The sequence below is a fragment of the Hemiscyllium ocellatum genome, chromosome 35 (genome assembly GCF_020745735.1).
Source record: "Hemiscyllium ocellatum isolate sHemOce1 chromosome 35, sHemOce1.pat.X.cur, whole genome shotgun sequence".
NCBI lineage: Eukaryota > Metazoa > Chordata > Chondrichthyes > Orectolobiformes > Hemiscylliidae > Hemiscyllium > Hemiscyllium ocellatum.
Window position 1 is genome coordinate 40,294,907 of NC_083435.1, and position 22,148 is coordinate 40,317,054.

A 22,148-nucleotide genomic window follows, 5' to 3' on the forward strand; every position below is an offset into this window, starting at 1 on the left:
CTCACTGGAACACCGCTAAAATGCTGCAGCCCTTGCACATGCTGCCGAAAACACTGCATCAGCCACCATAGATGCAACTTCCACCCCCACAGACATAACATACAGAATCAGTCCTGACCATGTGACCAAGAATGCCACCACTGAAGACACTGCTTCCGAGAACACGTCACTTCTGCCCCTGCGGGTGCCACCGAACGCACTGCTTCCGCCCCCATGACTGCTGCTATTTACGTCACTTCGTCCAGTGATGTCACCTATGATATCACCAATGATCACATGACCACTCTCACTTCAGTGACAGTCTCAACCTCCACTCTCAACTCCAGCTCTACATCAGCCCCAAGCCTTGTTAGGGTTTTACCATCCCACCGGCCTACCCCCCTCACTGGAGACAAATGATCCATCCTCAATAAAGGCCTCACCTTAGAGTCATAGAGCTGTACAGCATGGAAACAGACCCTTCGGTCCAACCCATCCATGCCGACCGGATATCCCAACCCAATCTAGTCCCACCTGCCAACACCCGGCCCATATCCCTCCAAAACCTTCCTATTCATATACCCATCCAAATGCCTCTTAAATGTTACAATTGTACCAGCCTCCACCACATCCTCTGGCAGCTCATTCCATACACGTACCACCCTCTGTGTGAAAAAGTTGCCCCTTAGGTCTCTTTTATATCTTTCCCCTCTCACCCTAAACCTATGCCCTCTAGTTCTGGACTCCCCCACGCCAGGGAAAAGGCTTTGCCTATTTATTCTACCCATGCCCCTCGTAATTGTGTAAACCTCTATAAGGTTACCCCTCAGCCTCCAACGCTCCAGGGAAAACAGCCCCAGCCTGTTCAGCCTCTCCCTGTAGCTCAGATCCTCCAACCCTGGAAACAACCTTGTAAATCTTTTCTGAACCCTTTCAAGTTTCACAACATCTTTCCGATAGGAAGGAGACCAGGATTGCATGCAATATTCCAACAGTGGCCTAACCAATGTACTGTACAGCCTCAACATGACCTCCCAACCCCTGTACTCAGTACTCTGACCAATAAAGGAAAGCATACCAAACGCCTTCTTCACTATCCTATCTACTTGCGACTCCACTTTCAAGGAGCTATGAACCTGCACTCCAAGGTCTCTTTGTTCAGCAACACTCCCTAGGACCTTACCATTAAGTGTATATGTCCTGCTAAGATTTGCTTTCCCAAAATGCAGCACCTCACATTTATCTGTATCAAACTCCATCTGGCACTTCTCAGCCCATTGGCCCATTTGGTCAAGATCCTGTTGTAATCTGAGGTAACCCTCTTCGCTGTCCACTACACCTCCAATTTTGGTGTCATCTGCAAACTTACTACCTGTACCTCTTATGCTTGCATCCAAATCATTTATGTAAATGACAAAATAGAGGGCCCAGTACCGATCCTTGTGGCACTCCACTGGTCACAGGCCTCCAGTCTGAAAAACAACCCTCCACCACCACCCTCTGTCTTCTACCTTTCAGCCAGTTCTGTATCCAAATGGCTAGTTCTCCCTGTATTCCATGAGATATAACCTCGCTAATCAGTCTCCCATGGGGAACCTTGTCAAACGCCTTACTGAAGTCTATATAGATCACATCTACTGCTCTGCCCTCATCAATCTTTTTTGTTACTTCATCAAAAAACTCAATCAAGTTTGTGAGACATGATTTCCCACACGCAAAGCCATGTTGACTATCCTGAATCAGTCCTTGCCTTTCCAAATACATATACATCCTGTCCCTCAGGATTCCTTCCAACAACGTGCCCACCACCGAGGTCAGGCTCACTGGTCTATAGTTCCCTGGCTTGTCCTTACCACCCTTCTTAAACAGTGGCACCATGTTTGCCAACCTCCAGTCCTCCGGCACCTCACCTGTGACTATTGATGATTCAAATATCTCAGCAAGCGGCCCAGCAATCACTTCTCTAGCTTCCCACAGAGTTCTGTTCAGGTTCTGGGGATTTATCCACCTTTAACCATTTCAAGACCTCCAGCACTTCCTCCTCTGTAATCTGGTCATTTTGCAAGATGTCACCATCTATTTCCCTACAGTCTATATCTTCCATATCCTTTTCCACAGTAAATACTGATGCAAAATATTCATTTAGTATCTCCCCCATTTTCTGTGGCTCCACACAAAGGCCGCCTTGCTGATCTTTGAGGGGCCCTATTCTCTCCCTAGTTACCCTTTTATCCCTAATATATGTAAAACCCCTTTGGATTCTCCTTAATTCAATTTGCCAAAGCTATCTCATGTCCCCATTTTGCCCTCCTGATTTCCCTCACCTCATGCTCCCACAAAGAGGTTGAACAGTTCATTGACTTCACTAAGATCTTCCACTCTGACCTTACCTGGACCATTTTGGACATCTCTCTCTTTCTCCATCTTCGTCTCCATCTCCGGCAACCGACCCACCGCGGCCATCGATTTCAAACCCACCAACTCCCACACCTACCTGGACTATATCTCCTCCCCCCACTTTCCACCCCTAAAAACACAAACCCTTATTCCCAATTCCTCCGCCTCTGCTGGATCTGCTCCCAGGAAGAGTAACTCACCTCTAGGACATCTCAGATGGCCTCCTACTTCACTGACTGCAATCACCCCTCCCATGTGAACAATAATACCCTCCAATGCATCTTCTCCACATACTGCACCTCTGCCCTTGAACCCCACCACTGCGACTGCAACAAAGCTAGAAGTTCCTCTGGTCCTCACCTTCCCTACTAGTCTCCAGATACAGTGCATTATCCTCTGCTTTTTCTGCCACCTACAATTAGACCCCACCACCAAAGATATATTTCTCTCCCTACATCTGTCTGCATTCTGCAGAGACCATTCCCTCCCTGACTGTCTTGTTAAGTCCACCCCCCGCACCACTGAACCTACGTACCATCCACACCGGCACCATCCCATTCCACTGCAGCAGGTGCAAAAGGATCTTTTCACATCCGGCAGAGATTTTCCTGCACATCCACTGGCCTTATTTATTGTGTCCGTTGTTCTCAATGTGTTCTCCTCTATATCAGGGAGACAAATGCCAACTCATGGGGCATGCAACTATCAACCCAACACCCCAAGGCTGACCGCTTTAACTCCCCGTCCCACTACCCTAAGGACATGCAAGTCGTGGGTCTCCTCCACTGCCAAATCCAAGCCACCCAACAACTGGAAAAAGAAAGCCTCATCTTCTGCCCTGAGACCATTCAATCACACTGCATCAACATTGACTTCACTAGTTTCCTAATCACCCCTCCCCTGACCACATCCCAGATGCAACCCTCAGCACCACCCTCTTAACCTGTCCATTTACCTTCTATCTGCTCCCCCTCGCCAACGACCTATCACAATTACCTCCCATTTGAATTCACTTGTTGCCTTCCCAGCTACCTTTTCCCACACGTCCACCCCCACCCGGCAATTTATCTCTCAGCTCCCTTCCCCACCCCACATTCCTGATGAAGGGCTTATGCCCAAAATGTCGAATCTTCTGCTCTGTTGATGGTGCCGGACCTGCTGTGCTTTTCCAGTGCAATACTTTTCAACTCTGACTCTCCAGCATCTGCAGTCCTCACTTTCTCCAAGCTAATTATTGGTAAGAAGTACCTTCTGGTTGGGGAGTCTAGGATCTGAAGGCAGAATTTCAATGTCTCAGATAGGCATTTTGCACTGAGGTGAAGATTTCTTTTTACACTCAGGGTTGTGAATCTTGGGATTTCTCTATCCAAGAGGACTGAGGAAACTCAGTCATTCATTATTGTTCACAGTACAGAGTGACATACTGCCAAATACCAATTGTGTTAAAGACATATGGAAATATTGTGGGAAGTGGCATTGAAATGGATAATCAGTTTGAATAGTGGACCTGCTTGACATGCTGAATGGCCTTTTTCTGCTCCTATCTTCCTGTCAATCTGTGCTCTCATGAACAAACCCTATCTGTGGGAGGTCTCTAATAAAGCCTATGCAGTGTTGGACCTCTTAGAAGATCAGCAAATCTACATGAGAGACAATCCCTTACACTGAGATGTGCCAGAATGGTTTCACCTGCACCTCTTCTCATATATACCATCTCCACACGGACTTGGAGCCAGATTATCTGCTCCTATTGCACTGACAGGTATCTTTGTTTACTGTCCAATGGTCACACAGGAGAGGTGTCATTCCAAAGCGCTGTCTACCTCAGCAGGGTCTGTCTCAAGTCTCTCCCACCATCAGGCCAATCATTTCAAGATGGTCAAAAACATCACCAAATGAAGATGTCGATATGTACAAAAGCTCCTGGTTATCCACATATGCTGCTGGTTTCTTGGAAAGATGTCCTCCATCACGGGAAGAAGGTGATTCAGGAGAACGTGTGTGATGATGATCGCTGCCCTGAATAACAGTGAAACACTTCAATAGCTTCTGCAGCATGATTAGCTAGAAGTCGTGTCGGATTAGTGGAGAAGCCAACAATTCATAATTGTCTTATTTTACTTGTAATCACACAATTCAAGTATATTCATGAACATTATTTTTTGCCTGAGTTTAGCAAATACAGATCCTTTTTTTATTCTACCCAACACACACAAACGAAGTGGCATCAGGAATGAGCATCACTGGCTGACTAGCATATGTTGTCTACCCCGAGTTGCTCTTGAGTAGGTGGCAGTGAACTATGTTCTTGGACCAGTACAGTGCACATGCTATGGGTTGTCCTACAATGTCCTTAGGGAGGGAATTTCAGGACTTTGACCCAGAGACAGGGAAGGAACAACGTTATATTTCCAAGTCAGGATGGTAAGTGCTTGGAGGAGAACTTGTAGGTGTTGGTGATCCCATCCACCTGCTGCCCTTGTCATTCTAGACAGGAGTAGCTGTAGGTTTGGAAAGTGATGACGAAGGATCTTTGGATTTTTGCAGTGCCTCTTGTAGATAGTACATACTGCTGGTGCTGAGCATTGGTGGTGGAGGAAGTGGGTGCATATGGATGTGTTGCCAAGCTCGTGTTGTGGTTGTAAAGGACATTGGTTTAGCCACTTTTGGAATATTGCATTCAATTCTGTTCTCCTTGCTATAAGAAGAATATTGTGAAACTTGACAGGGTTCAGAAAAGATTCATAAAAAGATCGCCAGGGTAGGAGAAAGTTTTTGAGAAGATTTGTAGCTCGGGTGCTCGTTGTTGTAGTTCTGTTCGCCGAGCTGGGAGCTTTTCTTGCAAACGTTTCGTCCCCTTTCTAGGTGACATCTTCAGTGCTTGGGAGCCTCCTGTGAAGTGCTTCTGTGCTGATTCCTCCGGCATTTATACTGGTTTGAATCTGCCGCTTCCGGTTGTCAGTAGCTGTCCGCTGCAGTGGTTGGTATATAGGGTCTAGGTCGATGTGTCTGTTGATCGAATTCGTGGATGAGTGCCATGCTTCTAGGAATTCCCTGGCTGTTCTCTGTTTGGCCTGTCCTATAACGGAACACCCAGGGGCTCACCGATCTCCAGACTGATAGCAGAAGCAGTTATGCAAAGGTTAGAAAAAACAGTCTTACCGCAACTACAACCCAAACTCTGGGTCAGATATGTGGTTGACACCTTTGTAATCATTAAAAACACAGAAATAGAGAACACACACCGGATCATCGACGCCACACTCACAGGAATCCGATTCACGAGAGAGGAAGAAAAGGACAACCAGCTCCCATTCCTGGACGTGATGGTACAAAGAACACCGAACGGAGAATTCACCACAAAGGTATACAGAAAAGCCACACACACAGACCAAGTCCTGAATATGAAAGCAACCACCCCAACACACACAAACGAAGTTGCATCAGGACATTATTCAAAAGGGCCACAACACACTGCAGCACACCTGAACTACAAAAAGAGGAAGAAGAACACCTATACAAGGTATTCAACAAAAATGGAAACCCAAGCAATTTCATTAACAAATGCCTCAGGGAAAGACAATGAATGAGGACATGCCACAACCCAAAGGACTGGCCACACTCCCATACATCAGGAGCATTTCTGAACTGACAGCCAGACTGCTGCGACCACTAGGACTCATAACAGCACACAAACCAACAGCCACTCTCAGACAACAACTCACCAGGACAAAGGACCCGATACCCAGCATGAGCAAAACCAACGTGGTTTACAAAATCCCATGCAAGGACTGCACAAAACACTACATAGGACAAACAGTAAGACAGCTAACAACCCGCATCCATGAACACCAACTGGCCATGAAACGACACAACCAGCTATCCCTAGTAGCCATACACTCAGATGGCAAACAACATGAATTTGATTGGGACAACACCACCATTATAGGACAGGCCAAACAGAGAACAGCCAGGGAATTCCTAGAAGCATGGCACTCATCCACGAATTCGATCAACAGAGACATCGACCTAGACCCTATATACCGGCCACTGCAGCGGACTGCTACTGACAACCGGAAGCAGCAGATTCAAACCAGTATAAATGCCGGAGGAATCAGCACAGAAGCGCTTCAAAGGAGGCTCCCAAGCACTGAAGATGTCACCTAGAAAGGGGACGAAACGTTTGCAAGAAAAACTCCCAGCTCGGCGAACAGAACTACGACAGGGTTAGAGAATTTGAGCAATAGGTACAGGCTGAATAGGCTGAGGCTTTTTTCCCTCGAGCATCGAAGGTGGCCTTATAGAAATTTATAAAATCATGAGGGCCATAGACAGGTTGAATATTCAAGGTCTTTTCCCCAGGGTAGCAGAGTCGGAAACAAGAGGACTTAGGTTTAAGGTGAGAGGGGAAAGACTTAAAAGGGACCTAAAGGGCAACGTTTTCAGGCATATGGTAGTTCATGTATGGAATGAACTGCCAGAGAAAGTAATGGGGGCTGGTACAATTACGAGTTTTAAAAGATGCCCGAAAGAATATATGAATAGGAAGGGGTTAGAAAGATGTGGGCCAAATGCTGACAAATGGGACGATATTAATTTAGGATATCTGGTAGGCATGGACAAGTTGGATTGAAGGGTTCGTTTCCATGCTGTTCAGCTATATAACTCTAAAAGGAGAATTAGTTGAAATAAATTGATAGAATAATAATTACATTATTACCTCAATAATTTTGCAAGGAGCGTCTGATTTGATTTTATTATTTATGATATTTTAAAATAGTTCAGTTTCTATCCTTACAATATTGAAACCAAGAGGAGAGGAAAGTGCTCTTAGCCTCAATGTCTTGATAAAATTTAAGTCAACACTTGCTGATATTTTAAAGAATAGGCGTTTTTCCAAGGTCCTGGCAATGACTGATTGCACTCTCGTGGCACTGAAGTTCACATGAGTAGACGAAGAGAGCTCCTTGAATAGAAAGCAATTACCCTCCTTCATGTCATGTATAATGGCTGTCTGAGAATACTCCATATGAACCCACTCACACTAGATCATCCATAATGTTTTCATTGTCAGGAACTCAGACACCACACTAATATTTGGGGAAGGTGATGGTGCTGATGGTGAGCTGGTTAGAGACAAGGTCCATCCCTTTCTTCCCTGGCAAATGTCTGCATTTCATGCAGCACAGTAGGAGGTGTTGTTTATTTACACAATGTCTCTCTAAGGCAGCTCACTGAGAGAAGTGAGTGAGATGTTGAAGAACTGATCAAAGTATTGGCCGTATATTGGGGTGGATTGCTGTATTTCAGGTCAAGAGAAAGAGAGAGAGAGAGAATGGCCATAAACATTCTATTGTACTGCACTCTGAACAATATCACTCTCAAACCAGGTTCCTGAGAGATGTGAATGGACTGGAACATTCTGGTAGAGGAAATGGATGAGATGAACATTGATACTCAGAAATTGGAGTTGAGAAGGGAGCTGAATCTTTACAGGAGGCTCCTCTGCCATTGAACTTGGCAGAGATGTCAGATATCAACTCATGTTGGAGACTGTCACAATGTGTCCCAAATCACTCTTTCAGTCACAGGTGACATACCCAATCCCAATCATACTCCCAACATCCCTCTGTCCCCCCCTGTATTTCTCTTTCCTGCACTTGATCAGCTGTACCCTATAACTCTGTGGGAAGTCAGGGAAGAGATTGCTGGGCCTTTTGCTGAGATATTTGTATCATGGATAGACATAGGTGAGGTGCCGGAAGATTGGAGGTTGGCTAATGTGACGCCACTATTTCGGAAAGGTGGTAAGGAAAGGCCAGGGAACTATACATTGGTGAGCCTGACATCGATGGTGGGTAAATTGTTGGAGGAAATCCCGAGGGATATGATTTATATGTATCCAGTAAGGCAAGGACTGATTAGGTACAGTCAGCATAGCTTTATGCATCGGAAATCATGTGTCACAAACTTGGTTGAGTTTTTTGAAGAAGTAACAAAGAGGATTGATGAGGGCAGAGCAGAGGATTTGATCTATATGGACTTCAGTAAGACTTCGATAAGGTTCCTCATGGGAGGTTGGTTAACAAAGAATTCAGAGAGAACTAACCAATTGGATATAGAATCATAGAGATGTACAGCATGAAAACAGACCCTTCGGTCCAACCCGTCCATGCCAAAAAGATATCCCAACCCAATCTAGTCCCACTTGCCAGCACCTGGCCCATATTCCTCCAAACCCTTCTTATTCATATACCCATCCAAATGCCTCTTAAATGTTGCAATTGTACCAGCCTCCACCACATCCTCTGGCAACTCATTCCACAAATGTACCACTCTCTGCGTGAAAAAGTTGCCCCTTAGATCTCTTTTATATCTTTCCCCTCTCACCCTAAACCTATAGCTCCTTGAAAGTGAAGTCATAGGTAGAATAGTGAAGAAGGCATTTGGTATGCTTTCCTTTATTGGTCAGAGTATTGAGTACAGGAGTTGGGAGGTCATGTTGCGGCTGTACAGGACATTGGTTAGGCCACTGTTGGAATGTTGCGTGCAATTTTGGTCTTCTTCCTATTGGAAAGATGTTGTGAAACTTGAAAGGGTTCAGAAAAGATTTACAAGGATGTTGCCAGGGTTGGAGGATCTGAGCTACAGGGAGAGACTGAACAGGCTGGGGCTGTTTTCCCTGGAGCGTCGGAGGCTGAGGGGTGACCTTATAGAGGTTTACAAAATTATGAGGGGCATGGATAGGATAAATAGACAAAATCTTTTCCCTGGGGTCGAACTGGCAGGAAGGTAGAAAACAGAGGGTGGTGGTGGAAGGTTACTTTTCAGACTGGAGGCCTGTGACCAGTGATGTGCCACAAGGATTGGTGCTGAGTCCACTACTTTTCATCATTTGTATAAACAATTTGGATGTGAACTGAGGTGGTATAATTCGTAAATTTGCAGATGACATCAAAATCGAAGATGCAGTGGATAGAAAAAAAGGTTACCTTAGATTACATCAGGATCTTGATTAGATGGGCCAATGGGCTGAGAAGTGACAAATGGAATTTAATTTAGATAAATGTGAGGTGCTGCATTTTGGGAAAGCAAATCAGAGCAGGACTTATACACTTAATGGTACATTTCTGGGGAGTGTTGCTGAACAAGGGAACCTTGGCGTGCAGGTTCATAGTTGCTTGAAATTAGAGTCACAGATAAATAGGATTGTGAAGAAGGCATTTCGTACGCTTTCCTTTATTAGTCAGAGCATTGACTTTAGGAGTTGGGAGGTCATGTTGTGGCTGTACAGGATATTGTTTAGGCCACTTTGGAATATTGTGTGCTATCAGAAGTATGTTGTGAAACTTGAAAGGGTTCAGAAAGTATTTGCAAGGATGTTGCTGGAAATGGAGGGTTTGAACTTATGGGGAGAGGCTGAATAGGCTGGGACTGTTTTCCCTGGAGTGTTGGAGGCTCTGGGGTCACCTTATAGAGGTTTGTAATATCATTAGGGGCATGGAACAGATAAAGAGACAAGGTCTTTTCCCTGGGGTGGGGGAGTCCAGAACTAGAGAGCATAGGTTCAAGGTGAGAGGAAAAATATATGAAAAGATCTAAGGGGCAACCTTTTCACATAGAGGGTGGTGCATGTGTGGAATGAGCTGGCAGAGGATGTGGTGGAATATTTAAAAGGCATCTGGATGAGTATATAAACAGGAGGAGTTTGGAGGGATGTGGGACAGGTTCTGACAAATGAGACTGGATTAGGTCAGGATAACTGGTCGGCATGGAAGATTTGGACTGAAAGATCTGTTTCTCAGCTGAACATCTTGATGACTATATGGCTCCATATGTTGATTCCATCGCTGCTTTGTATGCTGTGGGTGTGATACACTTCAGGATACACATGTGAAGATACAGGTCTGACACTGACCACAGTTTGAAAGTCTCCAGGGATGAAGAATACTATTCCCACGCCAGAAATCTCTGTCAAACATTTATCAGGGGAACTGAGACAGCAGCTGCAATAACTGAGGTTTTATTCGGATGGGACAGTGACAAGTTTAAATCCCCACCTGATCTGCTGCTCAAAGTCACCTCCATTTCCCCGGTCAGTTTCCCAAGTTTCTGGAAACTCATGTTGCTCCTGAAATATTTGGATTGACTGTGAGAGACGTCAATCAGAGAGCCCACCCACTCTGCCCATTGTCTCCTCTTCCTCTTCCAGAGCTGGTTCACTTCCTATAGGGACTGAAAACCAAGTGAGGAGATGGTGAGTGAAGGAGCAGCTTTGATACAAATTGTATCCCATAATATCCACACCAATCTTCAGGCAGTCTGACTATCCTGTGGGTAATCAGGGGTGGAAATGTCCCTTATGCTGTGTGAGAAGATCCAGCTGAGAGAGCTGTTTACTCAGTGCTTTGTGCTGAACTGTGTGACTGGAGCTGTGTGTTGGATATTGAATGTGTTTATTGGAAACATTTCCCTCTGATTTACTGGTTGAGTTTTGTTGATGGCTCATTCCTGAATATGAGAAGGTGAGGTGTCATTATTTGGGGGTTGTTGAGTGTCTGCGGATTCTTCCTGGTTGTGTGTGGTTATGTGTGTGTGTTGTTGTTGAGTTGTGTGTATGTTTTGGGAGCTGGTTATTATCCTGTGGAAAGTGAAAGGTCAGCTCTGTGAGTTGGGATTTGGATGCTGCCTCTCTTTTCAGATCCATGTAAGCACATTCAATTTATATAGCATCCTCAGGAGAGATGTAAGGGAAAGACCTATATTTATATGGAGCTTTTCAGAACAACCTGATGTCCTGAAGGTTTTTTTTGGGAAAACTGGCACCCAAGTCTGCACATAGCAACTCTCACAAACAGTAATGTGATAATATCCAGACAATGAGTTTTTTAAATGGTATTGATTCATGATTAATGTTGGCCAGGACACCAGGGATAACTCCCCTGTTATTCAAAATCATGCTGTGGCTTCTTTTACCCTCATCTCAGAAAGAAGAGAAGGGGCCTCATTTGAATTCTCACCTGAAAAGCTGCTCCTCTATCAATGCAGCTCTACCACATTCCTCTTGTATTGGACTTTCTGTGACTGTGTCTGATTTGACGAACAGTTCTCCGTCAGGAACACCACAAAGTGAAAAATGATAAAGGTTCACTTTCAGGAGAGGCTAGTGATGCAGTGCCTTGGAAGCTTTGGAAAGAGTTCAGATGTGACTTACCAGGATGTTGCCTGGTATGGAGGGAAGGTCTTCTGAGGAAAGACTCAGGGAATCGAGGCTGTTTTCATTAGAGAGAAGAAGATTGAGAGGTGACTTAATTAAGACATATAAGATAATCAGAGGGTTAGATAGGGTGGACAGTGGGAGCCTTTTTCCTCGGATGGTGATGGCTAGCACAAGGGGATAGAGCTTTAAATTGAGGGCTGATAGATAGAGGACAAATGTCAGAGGTAGTTTCTTTACTCGAGTGTAGTATGGGTGTGGAACCTGAAGGGAATTTAAATGGTCATTGGATAAACATGTGGATGAAAATGGAATAGTGTAGAATAGATAAGCTTCAGATTGGTTCCACAGGTTATCGTAACCTCAAGGGCCGAAAGGCTTGTACTATGCTGTTTTGTTCTATGTTAGCTTATTTCTTGTTTAAACCCTCATCCATGCCTTTGTAGGCTCCTGACTCAAGTAGTCCAATGCTCTCCTCATTGCTCCCATTCTCACTTTTTTGCTCCTATCCTGTTGCTCTTCCCCACTGTCAGAGGAGTTGGGTACAGGCTGGGAACCACAATTTTAGTGGCTGTCTTGTGGCACAGTGGTAGTGTCCCTACCTCTGGACCGAGAGTCCATAGTGTTTAATATTAAAATAGGTTAAACAAAAAAAATCATCAGCTTAGGGCACAAGGAAGGGCTTTACTGCCAGTTGCTTTTCTACAAGAGCCACTTGGTCAATCGCACTTACTCACTTGTTCCCTGTGCCTGCACAATATTTCTCTTCACTCATTCTACAGTTTTTTTTTAAGTTTCAGTCTCCACCTTCTCTCAAGCTGTGCATTCCAAATCATGACCACCCACCACATCAAAACATTTTCTGTCACATGTTTTCATTTGTCAATCATTTGTCCTCTGTCTGCTACAACAATGCAGAACATAAGCTCAGGGAATAGCAGCTCATTTTCTGTTATGGTAAATTATAATCTCCACAATTCAGTGTTGAACACGAAAACATGATCTGTGGTCTCGATTTTTTTTCACATCCTCACTGGCACCTCACATTCACTGACTTCAGCATTGACTCACAAACTGCCAGCGTTCATAAGGTAGCTTTCTTAAAGCAGAGGGTTTTAATGCTCAGTTACAGGTTGTCAGTTCTCTATGGCCTGCATTTTTTTTAATGTGGAGGATGAGGCAGGCTATTTGTCATAGTGGGCAGCACTGAACAGTCGTGGGGTGGACCTGTCAGTTTATAGTTCCCTGCTTACTCAAGTCAGACCTGCAGCATGTTCTAAACAAAACAGAATTTGCTCTCAATAACTCCGCACCTGTGGAGAGAAAACAGTTACTATTTCAAGTCAAGTAATCCTTTTGACCTGTCACTGAACTTGGAACATTAACACTATTTTTCTCTCTCTGGTGGTTTTGCCAGACCTGCTGAGTTCATAGAATTCCCACAATGTGTAAAGAGACCTTCAGCTTATTGAGACTACACTCATCTTCTAAAGAGCATCCCATCCAGGACAAACTGCCCACCCTCTCCCCGTGACCCTATATTTATTAATGAGACAAAGGGAGGAATTGCATTTGATTGAAATCGATGGAAGAGCAGTTATTGGTGGTGTATGAGCTGGAGAGGTAGTGAAGTGACACCAGTGAGGTTGTCGGAAATGCAGAAGGCAGAAAGGGTGAGCCATATGGGACAATGGGATTGGTGAGGATGGACATGATACCTGCAATATTGAGACTTGTATTCTCTGAACGTTGGGTGAGAGGCATATGCTGTGGCAACATTAGATTAAGTGGTGATCCTGTGAGTGTGAGGTGCTGAGAGAAGATCGAGGCATTTAACCTTGGGGAACTGAGAAGATCATTGACATTTCTCCTGCAGTGCTGGATATTCTGTTGCACCTAGGATGCTTCATCAACCTAGGCTACAATTTGTGGCCACGCAGACTTGGGCTGGTGCTGTGGCTCCTATGGGAAACTAAAAGGACTGTCCTGCTCCCTTCCAATCCATCCAGCAACACCTCCAGTCCCTGCCTGTGACGCAGGAACAAGATTCCTCCCCTCTGGTGATAACAGTCAAACACAGAGGAAGGGACAGCTCCTGGTTTGCACTGTCTGAGATGGTATGAAAATGAGCTTTCGATAGGGCACCAATGGTATAAACACAGAAGGTCAGGCACTAGTGAGCACTTTCACATCTCTGGTCATGTGACTCCTTGAGCTAGGCACCCAAGAACTCAGTTCTTCTATTACTGGGCAGAAGAGAAGCCGACTGTGTGAGAAAAGTCTGTCTGAAGTCAGATTAGGAGCCATGACTCTCACTTGACAAACCCCTTCATTGAAAATGGAGCAAAAGCACCCACATATTTCCTTTTCCTGTTTTACAGAAGGATTTCACAGTACTTCTCCAGAGAATACAGAGAGAATAGAGACTGCAGATAGATCCTGACCATCACCAAGTAACAACTGCACAACTGTGGGAAGACATCCAGTCCTTTCACTGCATTGCTCAACACAGTTTCACTGCCCAACCTTCTCTATCATTGGAAGTCTGTCGGGTCAGGGGAGCTTTGACAGATCATCAGATCTGAAATTGATAAGTGGTGTGGAGCTTCCATCAGAACCAGCCAATGGTTCAGCTTGATGAGGGTGAGGCAGGGAAGAAGTGTGAGTGGCTCCAAGTGTGATGACAGCTTCAATGATTCCTGGAGCCTTATGAACCACTGAATCATTTCTACAGGTGAGAGGCTTTTCAAGTGTAAGGAATGTGAGGTGGGCTCCAAGTCTGTCAAGATCTCCAAAACATTTGTGCATTTGTTGAACACTTATATGGAAGAGAAACAATTTAAGTGTGAGGTCTGTGACCAAGACTTTAGACAATCATCGATGCTTATGAAACACCAAAGTATCCATCACAGGAAGAAACCTTTCATGTGTGAGATTTGCAACAAATCATACTCCAAGTCATCGCATCTCCGCATACACCAATATATTCACACAGGGGAGAAACCGTTCAAATGTGAAGACTGTGGTAAAGCTTTTGCAACATCCACAACCTTTCTGACCCACCAACATATTCACACAGGAGAAAAGCCATTCACATGTAGTGTGTGTGAAAAATCATTCTCGCAGACGGCACATCTCCGTCTGCATCAACGCATTCACACTGGGGAGAAACCATTCATGTGTAAGGTCTGTGACAAATCATTCACACATTCATCTCACCTTCGTGTACACCAACGCATTCATACTGGGGAGAAACCATTCATATGTGAAGTGTGTGACAAATCATTCTCAGACTCATCATCCCTTCACAAACATCGACGTGTTCACACAGGGGAAAAGCCATTCACATGTGAACAGTGTAATAAATCATTTGCACAGCCATCTGGTCTTCGTAGACACGAACGTTTGCATGCTCGGGAGAAACCATTCAAACGTGATGTCCCATCTGGTCTTTGTGGACAGGAATGTTTGCATATGCGGGAGAAACTATTCACTTGTGAGGTCTGTGACAAATCATTTTCAAATTCATCTCACCTTCGCATACACCAATGCATTCATACTGGGGAGAAAAAATTCACATGTGAAGTGTGTGACAAATCATTCTCAGCATCATCGTCCCTTCGCCAACATCAACGCATTCACACAGGGGACAAACCATTCACATGTGAGCAGTGTAATAAATCATTTTCACAGTCATCTGGTCTTCGTAGACATGAACGTTTGCATACTGGGGAGAAACCATTCACATGTAAGGTCTGTGACAAATCATTCTCAGAGTCATCCTCCCTTTGCAAACATGGACGCATTCACACAGGGGAGAAACCATTCACTTGTCAGCAGTGTGATAAATCATTCTCAGACTCATCTGGTCTTCGAGCACACGAACGTTCGCATGCTAGCGAGAAACCGTTCAAATGTGAGGTGTGTGAGAAGGCTTTTGCCACATCTAGCACTTTCCTGAGACATCAGAAGGTTCATGATAATTAGAAAGCCTTAAAAGGAGAGATGTGTGTCAAAGCCATCGCAACACAATTGAGCCTGATAGTCCATCAGAAGCTCCACACTGGAAAATGAGACTTCATATCTAAATTTCAACAAAACCTTTTTGACATGTTGGACAGTTCTGTTAAACGAGAACATTCACACAGGGGGGATACCTTCCAGGTGCAGGGTGTGTGACTAGTCATTCAGATGACAATTGAACTTCTTGAACCAAGTCACTGCTGTGAATCAGAGGATCCACACAAGAAATGAATGGTTCACTTGTGAGTTTTGGGATAATCTTGTATTATTGTCAACTTCTTGAAATACCATGTGATTGTCATGGAGAAGAAACTCTCCAAGTACGATGTTTGTGAAAAGCGATACCCAGTCAAAGATCCAGATTTTCATAATGAAGTGAGTTAACTTCTTCCCGAGTTTCCTGTAAATGAGATCGAATTGCTGACGTCTGTTGAATGATAGAGTATCTTTCTGACAGATTTCAATTCAAATGCAAAGTCAGACAGGTGTGTTTTTTTTAATGTAGATAACAGATTGTGAGAGAGTTAAAGATGTTGTTTTCTGAAACTCCTGAGATATCTGCAAAAATATAAAATAACTGCGGAGTAGTGGTTGATTGTCTAGATTCAATCTGTCCTCCATGCGAATTTAAAACTCCAGTGGTCCCTGGATGCCATTTAAAGCATCTGGGAAAAAGCGACTCACATGAAGGAGAAAGAATGAGTCAAGTGATTCCCTGGTCCTCATGGGATAGGTCCAACAGCAAAATCAAAATCATGATGTGTTACCAATGTGAGCATGATTTGCCCAGTACCAAGAGCCAACTGGAAGCAGTTTGTGAAGAATTGGAAACACTACTAGCTGTCAAGGGGAAATGCACTTGATCTTGGCCAGGGTACGCCTGCATAAGTCAACTAGGAAGTGAACAGCGAAAAGCTCAGAGACACGAGACGGGTTTTGAAACATTCGGAATCCTCCAGAGTCTCGAGTGAAAAAGGTGGCCCAAGGTTCACCCTTTGAAAACAAGACGAACTAAAGTTAAATGTGAAGAAATGAAGAATAATGATGGGCTGGTCATTGTCACACATGGGTATGCCAAGCTTTTTTAATCATAAGCCAGTACATCCTAAGAAAATTGATAAACAGTCTACAGAACTACCATCTCTAAAAGGGAAGGTTGAAAATGTGGGAAATATTGGAACATTTGAAGGGCATCTACATCCATCTATTGGATGGGGATCCGATTCTGATTATGATAGTACCTAGCCGAGAATGGAAGAGGTCAGTTAGGAGGGCCCAAAAGTCCCTTTGGGATGATGAAGAATGGATAGAGGCCAGATGGGAACAGAAACTCAGGGATCAGGAAGGAGGGACCTGAGGAAATGGATACGAGTACTATTGGTCCCCTGAAAACTAATTTTGTAGTGGGCCAAGATAATGAAGATATTCCTACCAGACTGAGAAGGCAGAGGAATAACTTAGATGGGCATGGTGGACTGGTGCAACCACTTGGATAGGGTATGGGAGCTAAAGTTAGGACCTTGCAGGTTGCTGCAGGAAAATCCAGAGAACCAGACAAACAATTGTCAGGAAGACCTCATGAAAAGTGTCTCTATTGCAAAAAAGAGGGCCATTTTCCAAAGATATATAGGGCAAACAGAGAGGCTGAAATGTTGACGTCTGGAGGACCACCCCTAAAGAACCACATCCCTTGGAGAGATTTAAACAGCTCTCCACTGCACAACAAAAGGAGTTGCCTAATTTGACAAAGCACGAGCTGAGTCTGCCCTTACACTAGTACAATGAGGCGATGGAATGTATATATTTACGAGGGTAGGCAATCAAAATACAGACTTTCTCCTGGACACAGACGGAATTGACCTCCTTGTGGCTATGCAATTGAAACTCTGCCTTTGGATAGTAAAATACGATCAGTCCGTGGTGCTGGGGGTGAAAGCCTGACCATCAAAAGAACATGTCCAGTATCAATAGAACTTAGTCCACATGAATTAACTGCATCGGGCTTGGTGGGAAAAACTCTCTTAGGTAGGGACGTCCTGATCCAGGTAAATTCCTCATTGCATTCTGGGTGACATGGTTGATTAGATATTTGAGAAAAGAAGAATTGAAAGAACACCAACTCTGGGCAAAGAACAAGAACAATTGCGGTCGACTCCAGATGGAACCCAAATCGTTTACTGGTGCCACCACCCCATGCATCAATATCCCATTAGCCCAGCCTCAAACGCAGGAATCTTGTCCATGATCCAACAACTTGAAGAACAATATGTACTGGTGAAAACAGTTCCTGTAACAGCTCTGTGTGGCTGGTCTGAAAACTCAATGTGTCTAGGCATCTGTCATGAGTGTGATGCTGGAAAAGCACAGCAAGTAAGGCCACATCCGTTGAGCAGTGGAAATCAGCATTTCGGCCATAAGCCCTCCATCGGCAATGAGGTGTCTTATGATGTCAAGTGATCTGACCGTCGAACACAGAGAAACCTGACCAATACTGTCCGTCCTACCTCCTGACAGGTATCGTCACCCTGGGTGATCTACCAGAAGGGTGTCATGATATCCCTGGGAGCCTGGCTTTACGTTAAGAAAATACATAAGGAGCCATTGGGAGCCAGGTGGGTAGGACCCTACCTGTTGTTGCTGACCACACAAGCCACAGTAAAAGTCCAAGGGAAGGAAGCTTGGATACATGTGTTACACATTGAAAGAGCAACCAGTGACTGAAGTTGAAGCTTAATAAGGACTATAATGTTTGATCCAAAACCATTTGATCCTGTGGAAGTTAGTTATATTACTAACTATGTATTTTGAATGTTTGCTGACTAGTAACTTATCAGTCCCCTGCACCAGGAGGGAGATGAAGGAAAAGGGAATTACATGTAAATACCTTTTTTATGTATCTCCTATACCTATTACAAACAAGCTAATGTTTCTAGTTATTGGGTATGCTCCCACGTATTCATCCACTTGAAAAGGAATGTTCTCTTAAGACGAATCCCTTTTAATACATCTAAATGGCAGAATGGATAATTTGCCAGAAAATCTCCTTAGAGTATCTGGCATGACTGACATGGCAGTCCTCAGCAGAGACAAGGGTATATTGGGTGCGCATGACTGACTCCCCACCGAGAGCAGTGGGAGTCGACGGGTAACAACCTGACTGCCTTTCAGAGGTGGTATCTGCCTAATTACAACACCTCACAATGATCTCCTTTTTTGACCCTTACTAACACCTCCGGAAATGGGAGACGATCAGGAGGGATATGTTTATGTAAAACCCAGACTGGAGCACAGGAGATGGGATACAGCACGTTTTCCCAATATTGGAATGTAACCTAAGATGTTGACTCTACCTTCCTGACATTCCAAAACCTCACCAGCAAGGTACTTTCCAGCAAAGATGGGGTATCCTGAGATAATAATTAGGTAATGGCACTTAATTTGTTTGCGACTGAAAGGCCGATGTTTGGTTACCCTCATCACGGATGGGACTGAGTTATTTGAGTTATCTTGTTCCCTTTGTTTGTCACTCATTCTCTCTATTTGGGATACCCTGACGGCAACGATTCACAAGGGTCATGACAGAAACAGATTCTTTGGCATCTTGTTCCCCTGGAATGGGACCGCAAAACCGATGAGGGAATCTATCAACATGGTAGCTGCTTTGGAACAGATGGCCAATGACATTATAAAGGATAAAATCAGCGCTGAAATAGTAGCCATCCATGAAACAGCACTGTAGAACAGACTAGCCATTGATTTGATACTGGCTGAAAAGGGAGGCCCTAATTGGGGCTGAATGGTGTATTTATATCCCAGACAATTCTGATGGGATCACTGATTTAGCAGCACATATCTGAAAAGAGATGGACGAACTCAGTCATGCCCCATCTCCTGCCTTATGGAGTTGGGCAACTGGATAGTTGGGTTCACTGGGGGCATCACTGGTAGAGTATATAGTTTTACTTGTAAGAATTCTCATTTTATTTTGTTTGCTTTTGTTAGTTAAATGTTGCTGGCAACAGGCAGCTGCAGCTACTTCTCCCTAGGTGAGATGCTTTCACATTTCCAGTAGACCTCTTCTGCACTGCACAGACTATGTCTAAGCCTGGGAGAAATGAATCCTTGGTATAGGAACTATCTGGTAGGGAATATGCAAGCTATTGTACAATGAAATTGCTGAGGGTGGCAGAATGTCTGTTGTGTTAAGTAAATTAAAATTATGATCAATAGTTAAAATTTTGGAACGCCAGACCAGTCCAATCAGGACACGACAGCAAGTAAATTATGGAGGCAAATTGCTGATATGTAATGCTGTACCAAAGATCCAATTATAGTTGGACAACTCAGCTCTTCTGACCAATAATGTACAAGCAGGGTGTGCGCTATGCTCCTGAGCTTTATAAAAAAAGCTACTTGGAAACTTTTTGAGTGTCTTTTCGCTATGATGATCTGAAGCTGTCACAAAGTTGTGTCACAATAAAGGTTTGCAAGGGTTTACACCTGGTGCTCCTGTTTCCATTCACAGTCCAAAGATGTGCAGGTGAGGTGGGTTAGCCATGATAAATGTGGGATTATGAGGATAGTTGAGGGGTCAGTGGTGGGATTACGAGGATAGTTGGGTCAGGGTGGGATCGTCTTCATCGGCTGGGAACAGACTCAATTGGCTGAATAGACTCTTTTAACACAGGGATTCTACAATTCTGTGTTGCTAGGCGAACACACAGGCTTCAAGTTCTCTCAAAGTATGTTATGAAGCTATATTTCCAAGTACTTAAGGCAATAAGCCTTATTTCTTAACTCTTTGATTACCTCCATTGCTTTTCCAAAGTCACTTGATTTTCAGAAAAATGGGTGACTTACAACACACATTAAACATTGGCTTCAGTAATTACTGCTGCACAAAACTCCAATAAAAAACACATAGCACTCCAAACACTATTGAATCCAAAATGTGCAAACAGTTCCAAATTTCAGTTTCATCCTCCTTACTTATTAAATATGTACACCAACAGTATTCATATGAAGATTTAATAGAGAAATAAATGGGACAAAGTTTGATAAGTCTGGAACCTGAGACTCTACATCCCAGAACACATTGAAAATGGAGTTGTGGAGTTATTTTCCAAAATTCTGGAACAGTTCCTGCAGATTGGCAGGTCAAAAATGTGACCACCTGTTTTAGATGGGAGGGAGAAAGAAAACGGGGAACTACAGACCTTGGTAGATCAGTGATAAGGAAAATATTGAAATGTATTGTAGGTATGGTCAGTGGACATTTGATAATGATCTGATTGGACATTGTCTGCAAAGATTTGTGAATGGGAAATCATGTTTGACAAATGTATTTTTGACAGACCTGTTGGAGATTTGGGGTTGTCACAGAATTGATAAAAGCAAATTGGATGAATATACATTGGTTTTCAAATTTTCAGCTTTTGATAAAAATTTCCCACAGGAGTTTGGTTGGCTACATTAAGGCAGATTGTATAGGAGGTAATGTACTGACATAAATTATCAATTGGGATTTTAGTTAATACTTGATAATAGAAAACAGAATTGGAATATATGAGATTAACCACTTTGGTAATAGGAACAGATGTGCAGAGTATTTCTTAAGTATAAAAGTTTAGAAATGGGTATATGCAAAGGTATTTGGGTATCCTCATAAATCAGTTACTGAAGGCTAATGTGCAATTGCAGCAACCAAATATGAAGGTTAATGGTAAACTATTAATCACCCTGTTAAGACAATGATGGTATAGCTCCAGCGCAGGTGGGACTTGAACCCAGGCCTTCTGACCCAGAGGTATTGATACTACCACTGCACCGCAAGAGTCACTAAATTATTCTTAATCAGCCCTATTTTGAACATTTTATGACAACCTGAGCAGCAGGTGGGACTTAAGCCTGGACCTTCTGACCCAGAGGAATCAATAAATTATTTTTAAACAGCTGTTCTGGGTGAGTTATGATTCACTTCCAGAGTAGATAGAATTTGAACACAGTCCTTCCAGAGGTAGGAACATTACTACCCAGCCACAACACCCCCTTTTGATTCAGATTTCATGAGCTGCCATGCTGGCTTCTAAACCTGTATCCTCAGGCTATTTAGCTGGTCCATTTGCAATCCAGTGACATTGTTGCTATGCCAAAGACCACATGGCAAGGCAAATGGGACCTCGCCTTCAGTCACAAGAGGATTTGAGTATAGGAGTAACACAGTTTTGCTTGAGTTGTAAAGAACTTTGGTTATACTGTACCTGTAGTATTATGTGCGGTTTTAGTTCTATTAACTTAAGGAGGATTTTGCCAAAGGCGAAGGTTCACTGGATTTGTTCCCCAGATGGCAAGACTGTTCTATCAAGAGAGATTGGGGAACCCAAACCTGTACTTTCACCAGTTCTGAAGAGCAAGGGATGAGTTCATAGAAACCTACAAAATACTTAAAAGGATAGACAGGTTTACTATTGTCGAAAAGTGTGGCACTGGAAAAGCACAGCTCGTCAGGCAGCATCGAGGAGAAGGAGAGTCA

General features: G+C 43.9%; 1 protein-coding gene across 1 annotated transcript; it reads left to right on the forward strand.

Annotated features, from left to right (window-relative positions):
- Nucleotides 1-10,607: 10,607 nt before the first annotated feature.
- On the forward strand, nucleotides 10,608-20,180 carry LOC132832782 (zinc finger protein 271-like). Its single transcript, XM_060850928.1, has 2 exons — nucleotides 10,608-10,633; nucleotides 13,975-20,180. Exon 2 carries the CDS (start codon nucleotides 14,417-14,419, stop codon nucleotides 15,578-15,580), a length of 1,164 nt encoding a protein of 387 aa, XP_060706911.1. The 5' UTR covers nucleotides 10,608-10,633; nucleotides 13,975-14,416; the 3' UTR covers nucleotides 15,581-20,180.
- Nucleotides 20,181-22,148: the final 1,968 nt, after the last annotated feature.

Excerpts from the sequence above, each read along its gene's own strand:
- LOC132832782 (XM_060850928.1), top strand. The coding sequence starts at position 14,417 with ATGGAAGAGAAACAATTTAAGTGTGAGGTCTGTGACCAAGACTTTAGA.